At 40.4% G+C, this 15,590-nt stretch overlaps 1 protein-coding gene across 2 annotated transcripts in view; it reads left to right on the top strand.

Moving 5' to 3' along the window:
- KLHL14 (kelch like family member 14) overlaps positions 1-7,551 on the top strand; it is a 60,705-nt gene extending 53,154 nt beyond the window's left edge. For both annotated transcript variants that reach the window (XM_054647196.2, XM_077185197.1), the window contains exons 6-9: positions 997-1,187; positions 1,349-1,507; positions 4,226-4,383; positions 4,841-7,551. In XM_054647196.2, coding sequence (XP_054503171.1) covers positions 997-1,187; positions 1,349-1,507; positions 4,226-4,383; positions 4,841-4,981 — 649 coding nt within the window. In that variant the 3' untranslated portion in view covers positions 4,982-7,551. The remainder of the gene's footprint in view (positions 1-996; positions 1,188-1,348; positions 1,508-4,225; positions 4,384-4,840) is intronic.
- Positions 7,552-15,590: the final 8,039 nt, after the last annotated feature.

Below are 15,590 nucleotides of genomic sequence, written 5' to 3'. Positions count from 1 at the left end.
AACTTTATGTTGGGGACTGACGACTCTTCTCATTCAATGTTTTGTTCAGCTCTTCATCCTAGCCCAGCTGTGCTCTTTTGCAATTTTCTTCCTCATGTTATTGCTGCTTGAAATTAAAGGTCTCTACTCTAGCAAACCTTCCTGTTGCTGAATGATCCAGGGAGCTTTCCCCGGAGTGGATTACACCAACCAAGGTCTCTCAAAATCATCTACTGCTCAATTTTTACTTCAGCAAGAAACACTCACCATTGATTTTGGAGGCACAAGGAAGACAAACTAATATATGCCTGACAGTCCTGACCAGAAAACTTAATTGTTTTCCTACACACCTGAGTTGCATGTAAAAGCAGACAGGTGGCTAAAACTTTTCTCAGGGTTAGTTGGATGGAGACAGACCTCATTTGAGTTAAAGGGTGGAAATGTAGTGTTGTGGCTAGCATAAGGAAAGTTGTTTGCAGTACTGCAGAGGGAAGAAAAAAATGATAATTGAAGAAAAATTTTGATGATGTGGTTCTCTTAGTAAATTGGGAACAATGACCCTTGAAGGACCATAAAGAAAGTGAATGTCAAGATAATTTATTATTGTTACATTATCTACCTCATTTTTCACTTTGTCTTACTGAGTTGTTATATCCCTTACAAGGTAATGCCCCATACATTAATGAGCACCTTTTTATCTTTCACGGGTGTGAAAAAGAAACAAACAGCTTTGAAAAGGGGTATTTTCTGGCAGCTTTATGTGTGCCTAATTGTTTTGACACAAAAAATGAAGTATTTTTTGATGTGGAGTATTGTGTATTTGATTAGCACAGCAGCCACAGTCTCTAGGATAGCTGTAAGCACGTGAAGCTTCCTGGAAGCTACTTCTCCCTGATGTAGCATTTGAAGGAGCAGCTCTCTTAGTTCAGGGAGTCAGCTGGAGAGGGGAAAGAAATGTTTGACATGGCTAATTGGTTTGTTGTTGGCTTGTTTGTTTTGCTCTGCCCTGTCCTCCAGGAGAGCCAGTTTCTACGCCTGCCGCCTTGACAAGAACTTGTATGTCATCGGTGGAAGAAACGAAACTGGCTACTTGTCCAGCGTGGAGTGCTACAACCTGGAGACAAACGAGTGGCGCTACGTGTCTTCACTACCCCAGCCCCTGGCAGCCCACGCAGGAGCCGTCCACAATGGCAAGATATATATTTCAGGCCAGTGTCTTGAGTAATTCCTGCTGTATGACCAGAAAACTAACCCAAAACCACCATAAAAAATAAATAAACCACAGAATCCCAAAACCAGGGAGCTAAATTGCTGCTGCAGCTCAATGTCTTTATTTATATTAACGAGCTGATGTGTATTTACTTTGCAGGAGGTGTTCACAATGGAGAATACGTCCCCTGGCTGTACTGCTATGACCCTGTGATGGACGTCTGGGCCCGAAAACAGGACATGAACACAAAACGAGCAATTCACACTCTGGCTGTAATGAATGATCGACTGTATGCAATTGGAGGGAACCATTTGAAAGGTCACATTTTTAATAGCAAAAAAGTATCTCAGTGTCCCACATCTCTGATAAGGAATATTTTTGTTAGACAGTCACTGTTAAATACATTGAAAGCCAAGCAACACAATTTAACAGGACACTTGAGCCAGCAATTTTAAAAACATTTTATGCAAATTATTTTAAAATTATAACAGTACATTAAATATATGAGTAATGAATGCTTTAGATAATAAAAATGGGAGCTTCCATTACTCAAAGGCATGGACAATTTGTCATTACCAAGAATTCAATGAAACAAACAGATTATTCTTTGACCCGAAAGTACCAGCAATATTTTCCTCTGTAAATCATTTTCCAAAATGTGCAGTTAAAGAGAGCTTTATTCAGAGCAACACACAAAACCCAAGCTCCTGATTTAATGAAGAGAAAAAAAAGCAAACTTCCAGCCATTAAATAATAGGACTAGGCTCTTTAAATCCCCTTTTAGTATTAAATGCAGCTTGTTTATTATAATTCTTTTTAGAGGTCTCTTGTTTTCATCTTTTGAAAAGGTCTCATATTAAAATAACTATTGCTTGGGCATTTGGTAATTTTATCTTAATACCTGGATGTCATTGATGTTAAAGATGTTTTTTAATCCAGCCACTTAGACAAAAAGCACACCTCCTGCTCCTTTCTCCCATGATAATATTTGATAGTTAATATTCAGGGTTTTTTTCTTCTTTCTCCTTTAATGTTGAAAACCAAAAAATAAAAGACTCTCAACAGCAAAAGATAAAATCATGATATAGAAGAAAAAGTAAAAAAATGTGTTAACTGCCAGTAAGACCAGGTCATGTCTGACTCCAGTCCCTGGGTCCCCATGACACTGTAAAGCCACATGCTGCTTTTGGAGATCTGAGTGTCTGTGGAGCATGCAAGGGACAAAGTCCCAGATGTAAATTTTCCCTGATAAATAGTACTGGTGCATAAACCCCTGCAGGCAGGTTCAGTGCTGCTGTGCCTCCGCTCCCCACCCCCAGCTGGGATGGGTGGTTATGGACTGGACCTTATAAGGTGAAGAGGGCTTGCACATGAACAATTGCCAGGTTTCAGTGCTTCCCAGTGTTGGCTTTTCCTCCTACAAAAGTAAAACCTGTCACAGCTCTCCTCAAGCTAAAGCACATGCTTTGGTTTGCAGAGGCTCGAATTGCTTCTATTCTGCCACCTTCTTTTTTTTTTCCACATAGTTTCACCTACTTCTAATAAGCCTTGCATTTTTGCCTCTACGGCTGTTGTCCTGGGTGCCTTTGTTATGCTTGAACTGCTCACTGTTGTGAGGAGTATTTAGCATCCAGGCTTCTGGAAAGATGTGGCTTTCTGGTAAAAGAACTTTTTGGAAAAAATTGGTTTCTCCTATACAGTGAAAAAAAAGGAAGAGCTGCAAGGACAGGGAGGGGACTGAAGTGTGGATGAAATGTTACAAATTCTCCACTGGCAGGGAATAGCAGGGCTCCATGGCAAAGCCCTCCTTTGTGAAGCTGAACTGTGTAGTAGTGTTAGCTGTGTATTTACCACATCACAGCAGTCATGTGCATACTGCAGTTTGTTACAGAGCTTTTGACAGCTTCTGGGTGCACGGCAGTGGCCTTTTTATGGTGCCTTGAAAACCTTAAAGCAGCAAGTAATTATTTCATATGATTATGAATTATTTCATATTATTTCATACTCATTCCAGACATAAATAATATTCAAGCAAGCAGCTCCCTTGTGAAGTGTCAATATCACCAAATACCCTGTTTTACAGAAAATCTTACTTCTCTTTGCTGCCATACTTTGAAGAGAAGACAGATGGGTTAAGAAAAGCACTTCAGCATATTAAGAAAGCCATTCTTTTACTGCAGTTCTCTGATAAAGAAGGTAGTTTGAAATAGGGAATTGCCTAAAATTAGAGCAGGAACCAGGACTCTTGTGTTCAATGTCTGTGTTTAGCTCACTTGATTCATATTAACTGATACAGTTTGAGAATCTTGAGCTGAGACCCCTCTGCCCTTTGGTGATCAAACAGCAGCAGTTGCTTGGAGCATTTTTTGGCCTACCAGGGAAAGATGGGACCACCATTTTTGTGGTTATATTTTTTGTCACCTTAAAGACTTTACTCCAGCTGTGTACTTTAGAGTATACCTTAAGTCAGCTGGAAAATTGAAACTGGTCCTGCACATCATGTCCATCATGCTAAGCACTTTGTCCCTCTAGAACCAATTGGCTTCAGCTGTCTAAGCTCTCCCTGGACTTGTTAGACATTGATTTCTGAGCAAAATTCAATCTGTTCAATTTTGAATAGATTGGATCTGCTGAATTTTGAGAAAGACTGCCAGGACAATCTTTTCCTACATGGTCAAACTTGTATTAGCACTCATAGACAAGGAGGAATTTTGTTTGAATCTGCTTGTGTCACTGATAAGTTATTACTGAGTGTTTTCTGATGTAGTCAGATTTTATATGGACTCATGATTTGTAGAAGACTGTAGAACTAATGGTAAAAACTTTCAACAGATTTATTTGAACTGAAATTACAAAGCATTAATATTACAGAAATTGGCTTAAATGTATATGAAAATATTTTCTTTAAAATGTTTACAATTATGTTATAATTGTAATAGTGTAATTGTAACTATAATTTAATAAGTTTAACAGTAAAATAAGCAATAAAACAGTATGTCATAACACATGTTCTCTTTCCTGAATGCCCTCATCCAGGTTTCTCCCATCTCGACGTAATGCTTGTGGAATGCTATGATCCAAAAGGTGACCAGTGGAACATCCTGCAGACTCCTATTCTGGAGGGTCGCAGTGGCCCTGGCTGTGCAGTCCTTGATGACAGTATTTACCTTGTAGGAGGCTACAGCTGGAGTATGGTGTGTACCTGCTTTCTACAATCACCTTTCTATTCCTTCTGAGTTCTTGTGGCCAGTCCATATAGTATGCAGATGGGATGGAGAGAAGAGGGGAATTAGCTACAGGGGCAGGTTCACTTGGTTTTCAGCTTATAGAGAACATGGAGTGTTTTTTCACCTTTGTGCATCTCTATTTAGATAAGTTATTATTATACTCTATTCACTGATATGGAGTAATTTAAAAATCAGAAGGAATTTTGAAAAAATGATTGATGGGACTGTATGGTTACAGCTCTGCTTATGAGGTGCTTGTAAAGGAGACTGATTTTCAGAGGCTGGGTGCTGAAAAAACCAAAAACCTCTTGAAGAGCTTCTAAGTTTGAGTGACCCCGAGTCACTTTCAAACATCATTAGAGCTGACATGTGACTTGGATTTTACCAAAGCCACATTTAATATGACATTTTCTTCTACTACCAGGGAGCCTACAAATCTTCTACTATTTGCTACAGTCCTGAGAAGGGGACTTGGACAGAGCTGGAAGGTGACGTTGCGGAGCCCCTAGCAGGACCTGCGTGTTCGACTGTGGTATTGCCGGCCTGCGTCCCGTACAACAAGTGATGGGCCGGGAGCACTGACACGAACACTGAGTGCATTTGGGAAAACAATGACGGGTGACGTAAATATTTTATTAGAACAGAGTTCCTGTTAAAACAAAGCTACCATAATTGACCCCTCATTCCATGTTTATGCTTTAGGAGCAAACTAAAAGAAAAGAAAAACCAAGTGTTGTCCCATCTCAGATAGGTGCCCGGTGTCTTATGAAGCGAGAAGCTAAAACACACCGAACATTACATGCTGACAGACTGCCATTTCAGACTGATTTAAACTTTTCCTGCTGCAGAGACACTCCTCACATCAGATTTAACTTAAAAAAAAATGATGGCTAACTGTTCAAATAGAGCCTGAAGAGACAAGATCAGTATTGTGCATTGTATCTACCTGCATGTGATCTGTGTTGAAGTCATGAGGATGTTGTTTTCATGAATGTTTCAGAATTCAGATAGTGAAAAGCTCACACTGCATTGCAGAATTGTCTCCTCCTCTGTAATCCTAACCTACAACTACTTCATATGCTCTGCAAGCAACACAGCATCAGAAGATTATAAAAGGTAAAGAAATATCATTCAGTTTTTGCGCAGCTTGGCAACTAATACACTCTGCCTTCAAAGTCCCCATGTGCAAGTGCAGCAGAAAGCAGACTACAATGAAAGCTATGCTTTACAGAGCACTTCTTGCAATAGCAGCTTAGGGATTAGGATCAAATTCTGCTAATCACACTTGTGTAAAGTCAGAACCATTTCACTAAAATCACATGGAATGACTGGTTCTACATTAGTATAACAGAATTTGGATCCTACAGCTTAAAATCTGGCTTTGAAAAGTAAGTTATTTCTATGACCACTTAACGAAGCACCAGAAACCTTACTTCCTTTTCACTAACCTGTTAGATATCAGCATCTGTGCAAGTTCTTTCCAAAGACAAGAAGACTGCATTTAATCATAAATTTATTGCTTTGGACTCTGAAATGCTTATGCTCATTTTTGGAGAGACACTGGTAAGTAGTTAAAGTAGTCCTGTGTGGTTGATCTTAAGATGCACTCTGAGAGAGTTTTACTATTGATCCAAAGTAATATAAGGCTAGACTTTCCACTGCCTTATAGCCTGTGTAATTATTTACACACTGCAAAGCGAGTTCAGAATGCTCCCACATGGGACCAGTAGCATTTAGGACTTGCTTCATGAAGTCATAGCTGCTTGCACAAATCAGATTGTCTGTGTGTTAAGCTTATGTCTTTCTGTCCTGGCTTTGCAAAAGCAGTGACAAAATCTGAGCCTGATTCTTCACCACCTTGCAGCTAACAGACATAATCATCTTCACCTCATTAAAGTATGTGCATAATTCTTCCACTGTGGTTTACTAGTGCTGCATCCATTACTCTCAGGACCATCCTCTTTGCTGGTGTAAACTGACATTGCTCCATCGAAGCCAATGGATGTTCTTTATGTCAGATAAATATCTGGCCTTTAATTTGCCTAGTTGTAGCTGGCTGCACCAGATAAAGGCAAAGGACACTCTGCATTTTCAGCCCTGCACATATCTTTCACGACAGGACTTAATGCTAGTGCATTAAGCAAGGAGTAGGCAGCTACTGGAGGTTGGTTTCAGCTGCAGAAGCAATAGATGGGAAATAGACTTCATTATTTGCTTTGCAAAATAGAAAAAGGGTGAATGTACACAGAAATTACACTATATATTGATGCTTGAGAGCAATATAAATAACAGAGAGCAAATATCATGGGACTGTTTCTCTCTGGCGTCAGTCCAATTTTATTGCAACTCCCTTGCTTGCAGCAGAATTACACAACTTGTAAAATTGGAGTCATGCAGTAAAGACTGGTACCACACAAATGCAATAATCCAATTGATGAGGTAGCTGCACGCCTGGAAAAAAATGTTTAAACAAAATAATTATCTGAAGATGCTAATATTTGAATGTGCCCTCGGGGAGTTCTCCAGTGAGCATCACTAAGGAACTCATAAAGGTGGAGTGTATATCCTGAAATCTCAATCCATTTCTCCTACATAGTGCAATCTTAGTTGGTTTTGTATTTATTTATATTGTTCAGATCCAAGGGATCCCTTGTAAAATATATTTGGTGCAATCATGACTTTTTTCCTTTCCTGTTGAAAGTATATAAATATAAATATATATAAAAAGGAAACTGTTAAGATACTAAATGAGGAAACCTTGTATGACATTTAAAAGGTCTGCCACTGAACATTGTCTGTCACTTGTCTCTACTAAAATGTACCATTTTTAAAGGATACTTCTTGTCCTTTTAAATGGTTCCTTTTTTTACCAAGATAATTTAAAGATTTATGAGGACTGTATCTAAATCTTTCTATCTATCAGGAAGGCATGACCAAGGAAACAATGCTAACTAAATAAGTCACACAAAGAATGTAAATTTTGTACAGTACTAGACTGTGTAAATGAAGCTTGCTTGTAGGGGGGAAACTTTAAATAAAACTTTATGTACTAATTCAACTGTCTGCCATATTCCTACTTATAAAGTGTATGTATAAATAATATCTACATTAAATTCTTTGGAACTTTTTTTATCATGTAGATGTGTGAACTTCCTTTATTTTCTGGTGTTACATAACATCCTCATTGTTTTCCAAGTGTCATTACTCAGTGCTTGTCAGTGCAGTGGCCACAGTAAAAGGCAGGCTGTATGAGTTGGTCTCCCCCAGAGCACAGTGCCTGGCCTGGGAAAGCAGCACCTTTTTCCAGCAGGGAAAGCTCCACCCCTGTGCCTGCTCTCCCTGGAGAAGCCACTACATGCCTGTGAAGTGCCTCTGCCTTGTGCTGCTCCCTCTGTTCCTCTGTCCCACAGTAAGTGAAAAGGACCCTGCTTTGTTAAGCCCAGTCTTGCTTTGGGGAATTTAGTGCTTGTGGCAACTTCATACCTCTTCAAAATGTTCCTCCTGTGGCAACTGACCCTTCTAACTGTGGGTATTTCAGTTCTTGGAGGGAAAGTGCTGGCTTGGGTGTGCTGTAGAGGAGTTGGGACAAGAGGTATCGTGAGGCTAAGACAAGGTAAAAGCAGGAGGTTCTACCAGGAAGCAGAAGCATCATCAATGCCAATTATTATTCATGAATTGTTTATTCATGCCTACACACCTTAGTCAGGGACCAGAATCTGCCTATGCAAACCAGAGGGGTGCACTGAGCAAAGTGGCCCCTGTATTTCAAGCAGGTGTGGGCTGTACTGGATAGCACTAAGATAGCACAATGAATAGAATTGTTTCATTAATGAGTTTATTGCAGCAGAGGAAGGAAGGGAGATTTATGCTTTTTTTTAAGTAATGTGGGAGAAGTATGAAGAGGAGAAACTGTAAACAATGGGCAGAGATATGATTTAGACAGGAAGGGAACAAAGTAAACAAAAGGAAAAATCGAAAATGAGACTGTGAAAGGAGAAGGTGGGATGTTTTTGAGAATCAAGGGCACAGAAAAAAATCAGCATTAATGAGGAAAGCAAAAATGGTTTTTGAGAAGCACATATCAGAACAAGGCTGAAAAAAAAAACTAGGGGAAAGGCAATACAAAGGGCAGAAGAAAAACATAAGAAAATTCAATAGAAGACAATATGAGATAAACATGAAACTAACTAAAAAAGCCCTTGGGTGATGGTATTCAGCTAATAATTTTCAGTGTTATGTATCCTTCTGTTAAGCAGAAGGATAAATCAGCAGAGTACTTAGGTGTTGCAGTGTTCAAGTTCTAATGCACAGACTTCAGCACAACAAAACCTATCAAAGAGCTGCCCAGTGACACCTCTCTGCAGGGCCTGGGCTGTGGCAAACACCCAACCACAGCCAGCCCCTGTGACAAGGGAGGAGAGCTGATGCTGGTGGTGGGAAGCACAGGAAGAGCAGATGAGCCACAATTCCTGGTCCCAGCTGCATTGAGAGCCCTTTTCATTTCTGATTCTCAGATGAGAGTCATCTTTGGGAGCTGGACACATGGACTGTTCCATAGTTGTCTTGGCTGCCTTTCCTGCCAAACCTTAATCTTCTCCATTTCATCCTCAGCGTGACAAATTTGCCTAAGTACTTTTGCAGAGTGGGACCTGAAAAGCTGGATTGGTGACTGAAGGTGTTTTCCTGATCTTGAGCTATGGTCCCATCCACTGGGTGACAAGTGTGAGAAGTATGTTTTGCTGGTGACTTGTAACCTGTAGCCATGGCCTTAAGAATGACCAAAAGGGCATTTGAAAAATATGCTTTTCAATAATTACAGTGCTGTCTTTGAAGGTACTCTGTACCCACCTCGCAAAAGCTGGCATTGCTTTCCCTCATGTGTTTATCCCCCTTTCTGCTTTTAATACAATGATTTCCTCTGCTAGCTGCATCTGTGAGTCAATTTCTGAGAAAAATCCATGCCAAACCTCATTATATATACTGGTTTCTATTGTATTATAATCACTCATCAATAAAGTACTCTATTTCCCTTGCTTTTAAGAGAGAGGCCATATTTCAATTTAAATAGAGCTTTCTGGTACAGACAAAGGAGAAGGAAATCCCAAGCAGTGCTAAAAGACCCAAGGTAAGTGCCAATGCACACACTCCAGGGCAGTTTTAAGAAACACATTTAATTTCTGTTATTAGTGCAGCAGTGTAGAGGAGTCAGTGTTTCAGCCTCTCGGGTCCAGTCGAAGGAAGCGGTGATGGCAGCACTGGAGGTCAGGGGGGTTTGCAGGAAGGGAAAGCACACTAATGTATTCTGGAGGGCTTGTAATGCCATAAAAGATTCAGTTAATCTGCAGCATAGATGTTGATCAGCAAAACTGAACCTAACTCTCTGGACCTTGTCAGATGTATTCTGTGCATGTCAGTGTTCCACACCAATTACAGATTTTAGAAGATGCTCTCATGCAAAACTATGCGCCCTAATATATAAGCCAGCTCAGATGTAACTAAAATTAAAATCTGACTGTGGCAAATCTCTGTGATCCTGATATATGAAAATCCAAATAAATGATTTGTTCCCAGAAATGAAAAATAACTTCAGCAGGAAATTTCAAAATTACTTATGCAGGATTAATCCAGTTCAATGAATGCATCTTGCGTTGATTAATAAAGCAATCCTGAATTGCAAACTAAAACGAGAGGAGACTTCTGGTGCTGATATATTTGTGTATTTCTGAAGCTGGAGAGAAATGTGCACTTGTGAGAGATGTGGTCAACCGGTGTAAACAGAGATTGAATACAAATAGTGATTTTCTAATTGTCTGTCTTCTCCCTGCAGCAGAAAACTACCTTTTTGTCATTGATCTTTTCTTGAAGAACATAGGTGCTATGTTACCTGCCACATACTGAATGAGAACAGGGCATCTAACATGATTGTACGATGACTCCAATTAGTATCCAAATGACATCTGCAGTTTTATATGGCAAAGAAAAAAAGAACTTGAGCTACTTTCTGCTGATTTTCTTGCCATACAGAGTAGAAATTTTGTCTAGTAGCATTAGTTTTTGTGATCTACTGCCCTTGAATTTAATTGGGCTTAGAGGTGAACAGATACAGGGGACCTATTTGGAAAGTAGAAGGAGATTTAAATGAATGTAACATTTTCCCAAAATTTTCATCAGCATCTACACAGACAAAAAAAATGGCTTTATTTATTTAAAGGGCCCCATCATTAAATCCAAGAACCTGTTCTTCAGTTTGGAGGATTACCTTCAATCATTGCAGTGTTTTAAAAAGGAGTAGTTATGAATGGTTGAGGTATTTTGCAAAATATCATGAAAATCCTTATGGTTTTATCTTTAAAAAATGGTTTCTCATGTCACCCTTAAACATATTTCAGAAAATCACACCTGCAAGATTGGATTTGTAAAGCTTCCTTAATATCTTGGTATGTTGTGTGGTATTCAGTTCCTGATCTTTGAAAAAAACCTGATTTCCATTTTTGTTTCCATTTGTGCAAAATAATTCAGTTTTCAAAAAACTTTGACTGACCAAGACAGTTTTATATGAATGGTGAGTGAACTTAAAAGGTTCTTCACTGTGAATTAGTGAATACCAAGGCTGATGATCCTTTTCATAAACCTTAACAGGAAAAAAAGTTGTTGCTTCCTATGTAGGGGTTTTGCAAAAAGTATACAAATTTACATGTACACATTTGCACCCAAAAAATGACAAGTTCATTGGCCATAGCAAGGACTGCTGTGACATTGTTTTTGCTAAAACTGTTAACTCGGTAACAGCACTGAAACTTGGATGTTTTTCTTTAAAAACCACCTCTTTAACTGCAAAGATGCCATTAGTCACAGCAGGGAGCATAACCAGAAGGAGGATGTCTGTAACTATAGCAAGAGAGCACATTAAACTGTAGGTCAAAATCACGACTGACTGATTACCTTCAGGGTGAAAGTAAATCTTCAGACTTGCCGGAGTGAGAGGGAACAGCACTGGCTGGGGCTTGCCAAGGTCATCGCTGCCTCCCCCCAGCACGGCGGGGCCGGCGGTGTCCGGCGCGCTCCCAGCAGACATTTGCTGACTCGCCTAACCTTCGTAGCCATGTGTGACGGGATGGAGTCACCGTCATCATCAGAAAATGCCTCCTAATGGCTAGCTTCAATGTCTCATTAGTTTAAAGAGGTGATTCCTGGAAAAAACCTAAAACAGAAAACAAATATTTTCCAAAAGTCTAAGTCCGTAATTGAATAATCTAAAACTTTCACAGCAGACAGAATCTTTAAAGCTGCTTTTTCTTCTCCTGCTTTCAGTGGAATAACATGAGAACTGTTTATTCTCGCTCTGCAACAGCTTTTTTTTGCAAACCCAAAGACTACCAATCTTCACTATTCTCTAAGCCTGTGACTCAATCTCTCCCTGACTATGGAATTTATATCCACCAGCGGTTCTGGTTTTCCCTTTTTAGCTGATCTCCACCTGGCCCACATCTTCACCAGGAGGTTTCTGTCTAACTTACAGTAATGCAGCCCAGCATTGCAATGGACTGAAGCTGTGGAATGAGGTCTTTCCATCCCTTGGAAACTTCCTATAACTTGCCCAGGTCACATCTGATCAGACTGATATTTTGGCACAAGACAAAACATCTCCCTCTTACCAGCGCTTCCACTGAAGATAAGGATGAAAGCTGTCATCTGGCTGTGCAAGGTTCAGGTAGGGAATCCAGTAAACTTCAGTGAAAGGAGTTCACATACAGGACTGTGATTAATTAACCTGCTGTATGAAAGTGTGGCACTTTAATCAGTGGGCACTCAGAACAAAATTACTGATGTCTTTTAAGTGCTTTTGCTTCTTCTAGTGGAATAATATGAAAGATCTTGGTGAAGAAGTATGTCTGGCACATCATCACCTCTTGTGAATTATTCTCCAAGCATTCACTTTTGCCATGATATATTCCAGTGTTTTCAAGAGCTGCTGAGCACTTCTGGTACCTGAACTGAAAAGATATATTTCTCCAACAATGGTCTGTTTTGACTAGCACAAGGGTTTCATGCTCTGGACTGCCTGCTGTTGTTTTTAGGCAGTTGCTCAGGGCAATTATTTTCATAGACTGATGTATTCATGCTTCTGAAAAACACCAGGTCTCCTGCTTGCCCTGTAAAAAATGTCATTGGACATCAACTTCAGTTGATTCCAATGTGGATACTTACTCCATCCCTGGCCCTGTAGTTCAGAGTTTAATCAGAAAACCTTTTGTTGCAATCCTTAGTGATACTGGATCTAGTAACTAAGTCTTTGCATTCAGGGTTGCAGTAACACTGGCCGCTCCTCTTAAAGTGGAGGAAAAAACCCCAAAGAGCTGTAGCTTTGGTCTGCAAAGTGAACTGTGTATTAGACTCCATGCCTAGTCCAACCCAAAACATAACTGAATGAAGCCTTGGAGTAGCCCACACCCCAGTCACTACAAACAACAAATTTCCATGCCAGCCTATCGGGCTGTGTGGCTTCATTCCCTCCTCTCTCCTCCATTCCCTGGAGATAAGCGACAGCTCTTCCAAATGCCCCCTCCCTGCTGTCACTCCTGGTATTCCCCAGGCTGTGCCCAGCCCTGGCCTTCCCCAGGGCCCACTGTCACTTACAGATGGGCAGCAGGGCTGGCACTGGCCATGTGTCAGTGTCTGCCACTGTACCCTGACCACGTTCCTGTTTCAGATGAAGTAATTAAACTAGTTTGCTTTGGGGAATTAACTGTGAAAACATTTTAGGACCCAGCTCCAGAAGAGAATTGACATCCTCATACTTTACCAGAGGGCACTTATTGGTAGCTGTGGAGATAACTCAAAAAATAATTTTTAAGACCTGAACAACATTTAACAGATGAGAAAAAGAGTAGTCATTCTGTACTTATTGGTTCCAATTAGAGGATGAACTGTCCTCTATTTTCTAAAGCATGTTTAATTTTGAATGGGTTTCTCACGAGCAGTGGGCTACCATAGGCAAATCTCATTTTGACAAGTACTAATTATGGACAACGCAGTGGCAGACTGTAATCTCTGTCATGAGAGCCATCAACAGGGATGCAGCGAAGGCTTTAACAGTGGGTGGCAGTACTCTGGGTCAAATTAATCACCACCATAATGACAATGAAATCAGTAGAGCTTTGGGATGTTAAGTTTGATAAAAGAAGCCATTCTGTTCTCTGTCTGGCTATTTACATTAAAGCCTGGCCTCAGCTTGAGCTAATCCTTTGTCACGGTGTTCAGGGCTGGATTTTTTTGGCATGGGGGAGAGAGAACAAAGAGCAGTCCTCCTTGCAGAAGAAATGTTTTCATGTCCAGGTCTGAGTGGCTGAAAATGGATTACCTAAGTGTGAAGGAGACAGCCCCACAGGCTGCTGTTCTGAGGCACGTGAAAAGACTGAAAAATACAAGTGGGATTTTTGGGGGCACAGCATTGGAAGTGCTGATGTGCTTGAAGCCAGCACTGTTTGGCTTTGGATTCTTGTGAAAGAGCTTTAGGAAGGTCTGTTTTCCTCCTTTGCCTCCCTTTGCCATGGCCACAGGTTGAGGTCTGAACAAGGACCCATCCCCCCTGGAGCACAATGTAGGCAAATGCCAGACAAAGAGAGACACAGTGAGTGCAGATACAGCTGGAAAAAAAAAAAAGAAGAATCTAGGAATAACCAGGTGAGACAATTCTGCATGTAATGATGCTACACTAAACTGTGTCAAATCTGAACCCAAGTCAGCTCTGCCCTACAGCTATGGACTTGCTCACCATGAGTGCTTCATAGCACTTAATTCTGCTTTAGATACATGTTTCATGCTCTGCTGCTAATGGCAGTTTCTATAATGCTGAGCCTTGGAACATTCCCTAGCAGTGTTCTTGGATGAGGCATGGAACACCTCCTTGTTTAGCCACACAGGGCTCCCCAATCCCCTCTCCTGCTCCCCTCAGGGTTATTGTCCCATGTTCTCTGCATCTTCTGGCAACTTAACAAATACTGCTTTGATGATGGTGGTGTAGCCCAGCGTTTTGTCTGGGGCTACAATAGAAAATTTTAATTCCAACATCCACAGTCTCATATAAATGGAAGAATCAAATGTAAAACAGTGTCTTTCCATTCATTTATTTAGTACCAGACTGGTTACAAAAATATATAAGTACCCTAAAACCCAAATAAACTGCCAACCATCCGTTTTGGATCCATTTTGTAACTGTGCAGAATAATCTATTCTTTTATTAGTATTTATTAAAGGAGATTTAGAGGGAGGAAAGAGCATGGTGACTTCCAAGGGAAGAGTGAGTGATTCAGTGCAAAAAGGGTAAATTTCATCTGCACATTCTTAACTGCGAGGACATTCTGCACATCTCAGGAGTGCACTAAGTGGTGCAGTAAACCAGTAAATTAGAAGAATGTAAATTCTTTAGTAGGAATTGCACGCAAGGGAAAAATGCTTCCTCATGCTCATATTTGTTTTCATGAAAATAATGTACACTCTTCCTAAAATCATACTGGTACAGAGCTGAGTAAGACATCAAAACCAGTAATAGATATTACACTGGACCAAGAAATGGCAATGACACAATTATCTTCGGTGTTTCTGATGATCACTGTGATAAAGCCAGGAGCTGGAGTACTTAGAGCCAGCTTGTAGCACTGTAGCTCCCTTTCCCTCTCACTCTGTCTGTCTTATTTATCTCTCATTAAACTAAATTGTATTCTTATTGGCTGACTGACCTCTGATACTGTTATTAATTGATTTATATAGTGCCTTTTGCAAGCCTCAAGGCACTTCAGAGAATTGAAAATATATATAAGGATCACTTCACCAATCACCTCAGTGCAGCCACCTCTGGGCTGGAAACTGGTGGCCGCTGCAGTGGCACTGGGAAAAGTTTGGGTTAGAAAAGGAGGCAGGGTTGTGGAACCAACATTTCCAGCAGTTCTACTGCCAAGCTGCTGCCCTTGCTATCAGACTAAAGGATCAAAAAACTTTAAGAAAAAAGACTATTTCTGGCAAATAATAGTCAACAGAATATGTTCAAAGGCAAGCTTGAGGCAAAATATTTTCATGGTGAATTCAGTGCCCAAGTGGAAAGAAGACCACAGGAACCCCCTGGGTGTTGCAGAATCTTTTGTGAAAATCCTTTTCTTTTGGATTTTTTCCCTTCT

The sequence above is a fragment of the Agelaius phoeniceus genome, chromosome 1 (genome assembly GCF_051311805.1).
Source record: "Agelaius phoeniceus isolate bAgePho1 chromosome 1, bAgePho1.hap1, whole genome shotgun sequence".
Taxonomy (NCBI): Eukaryota; Metazoa; Chordata; class Aves; order Passeriformes; family Icteridae; genus Agelaius; species Agelaius phoeniceus.
Note: the sequence above shows the minus strand (reverse complement) of the source record. Positions and strands in the feature narration are given on the sequence as shown.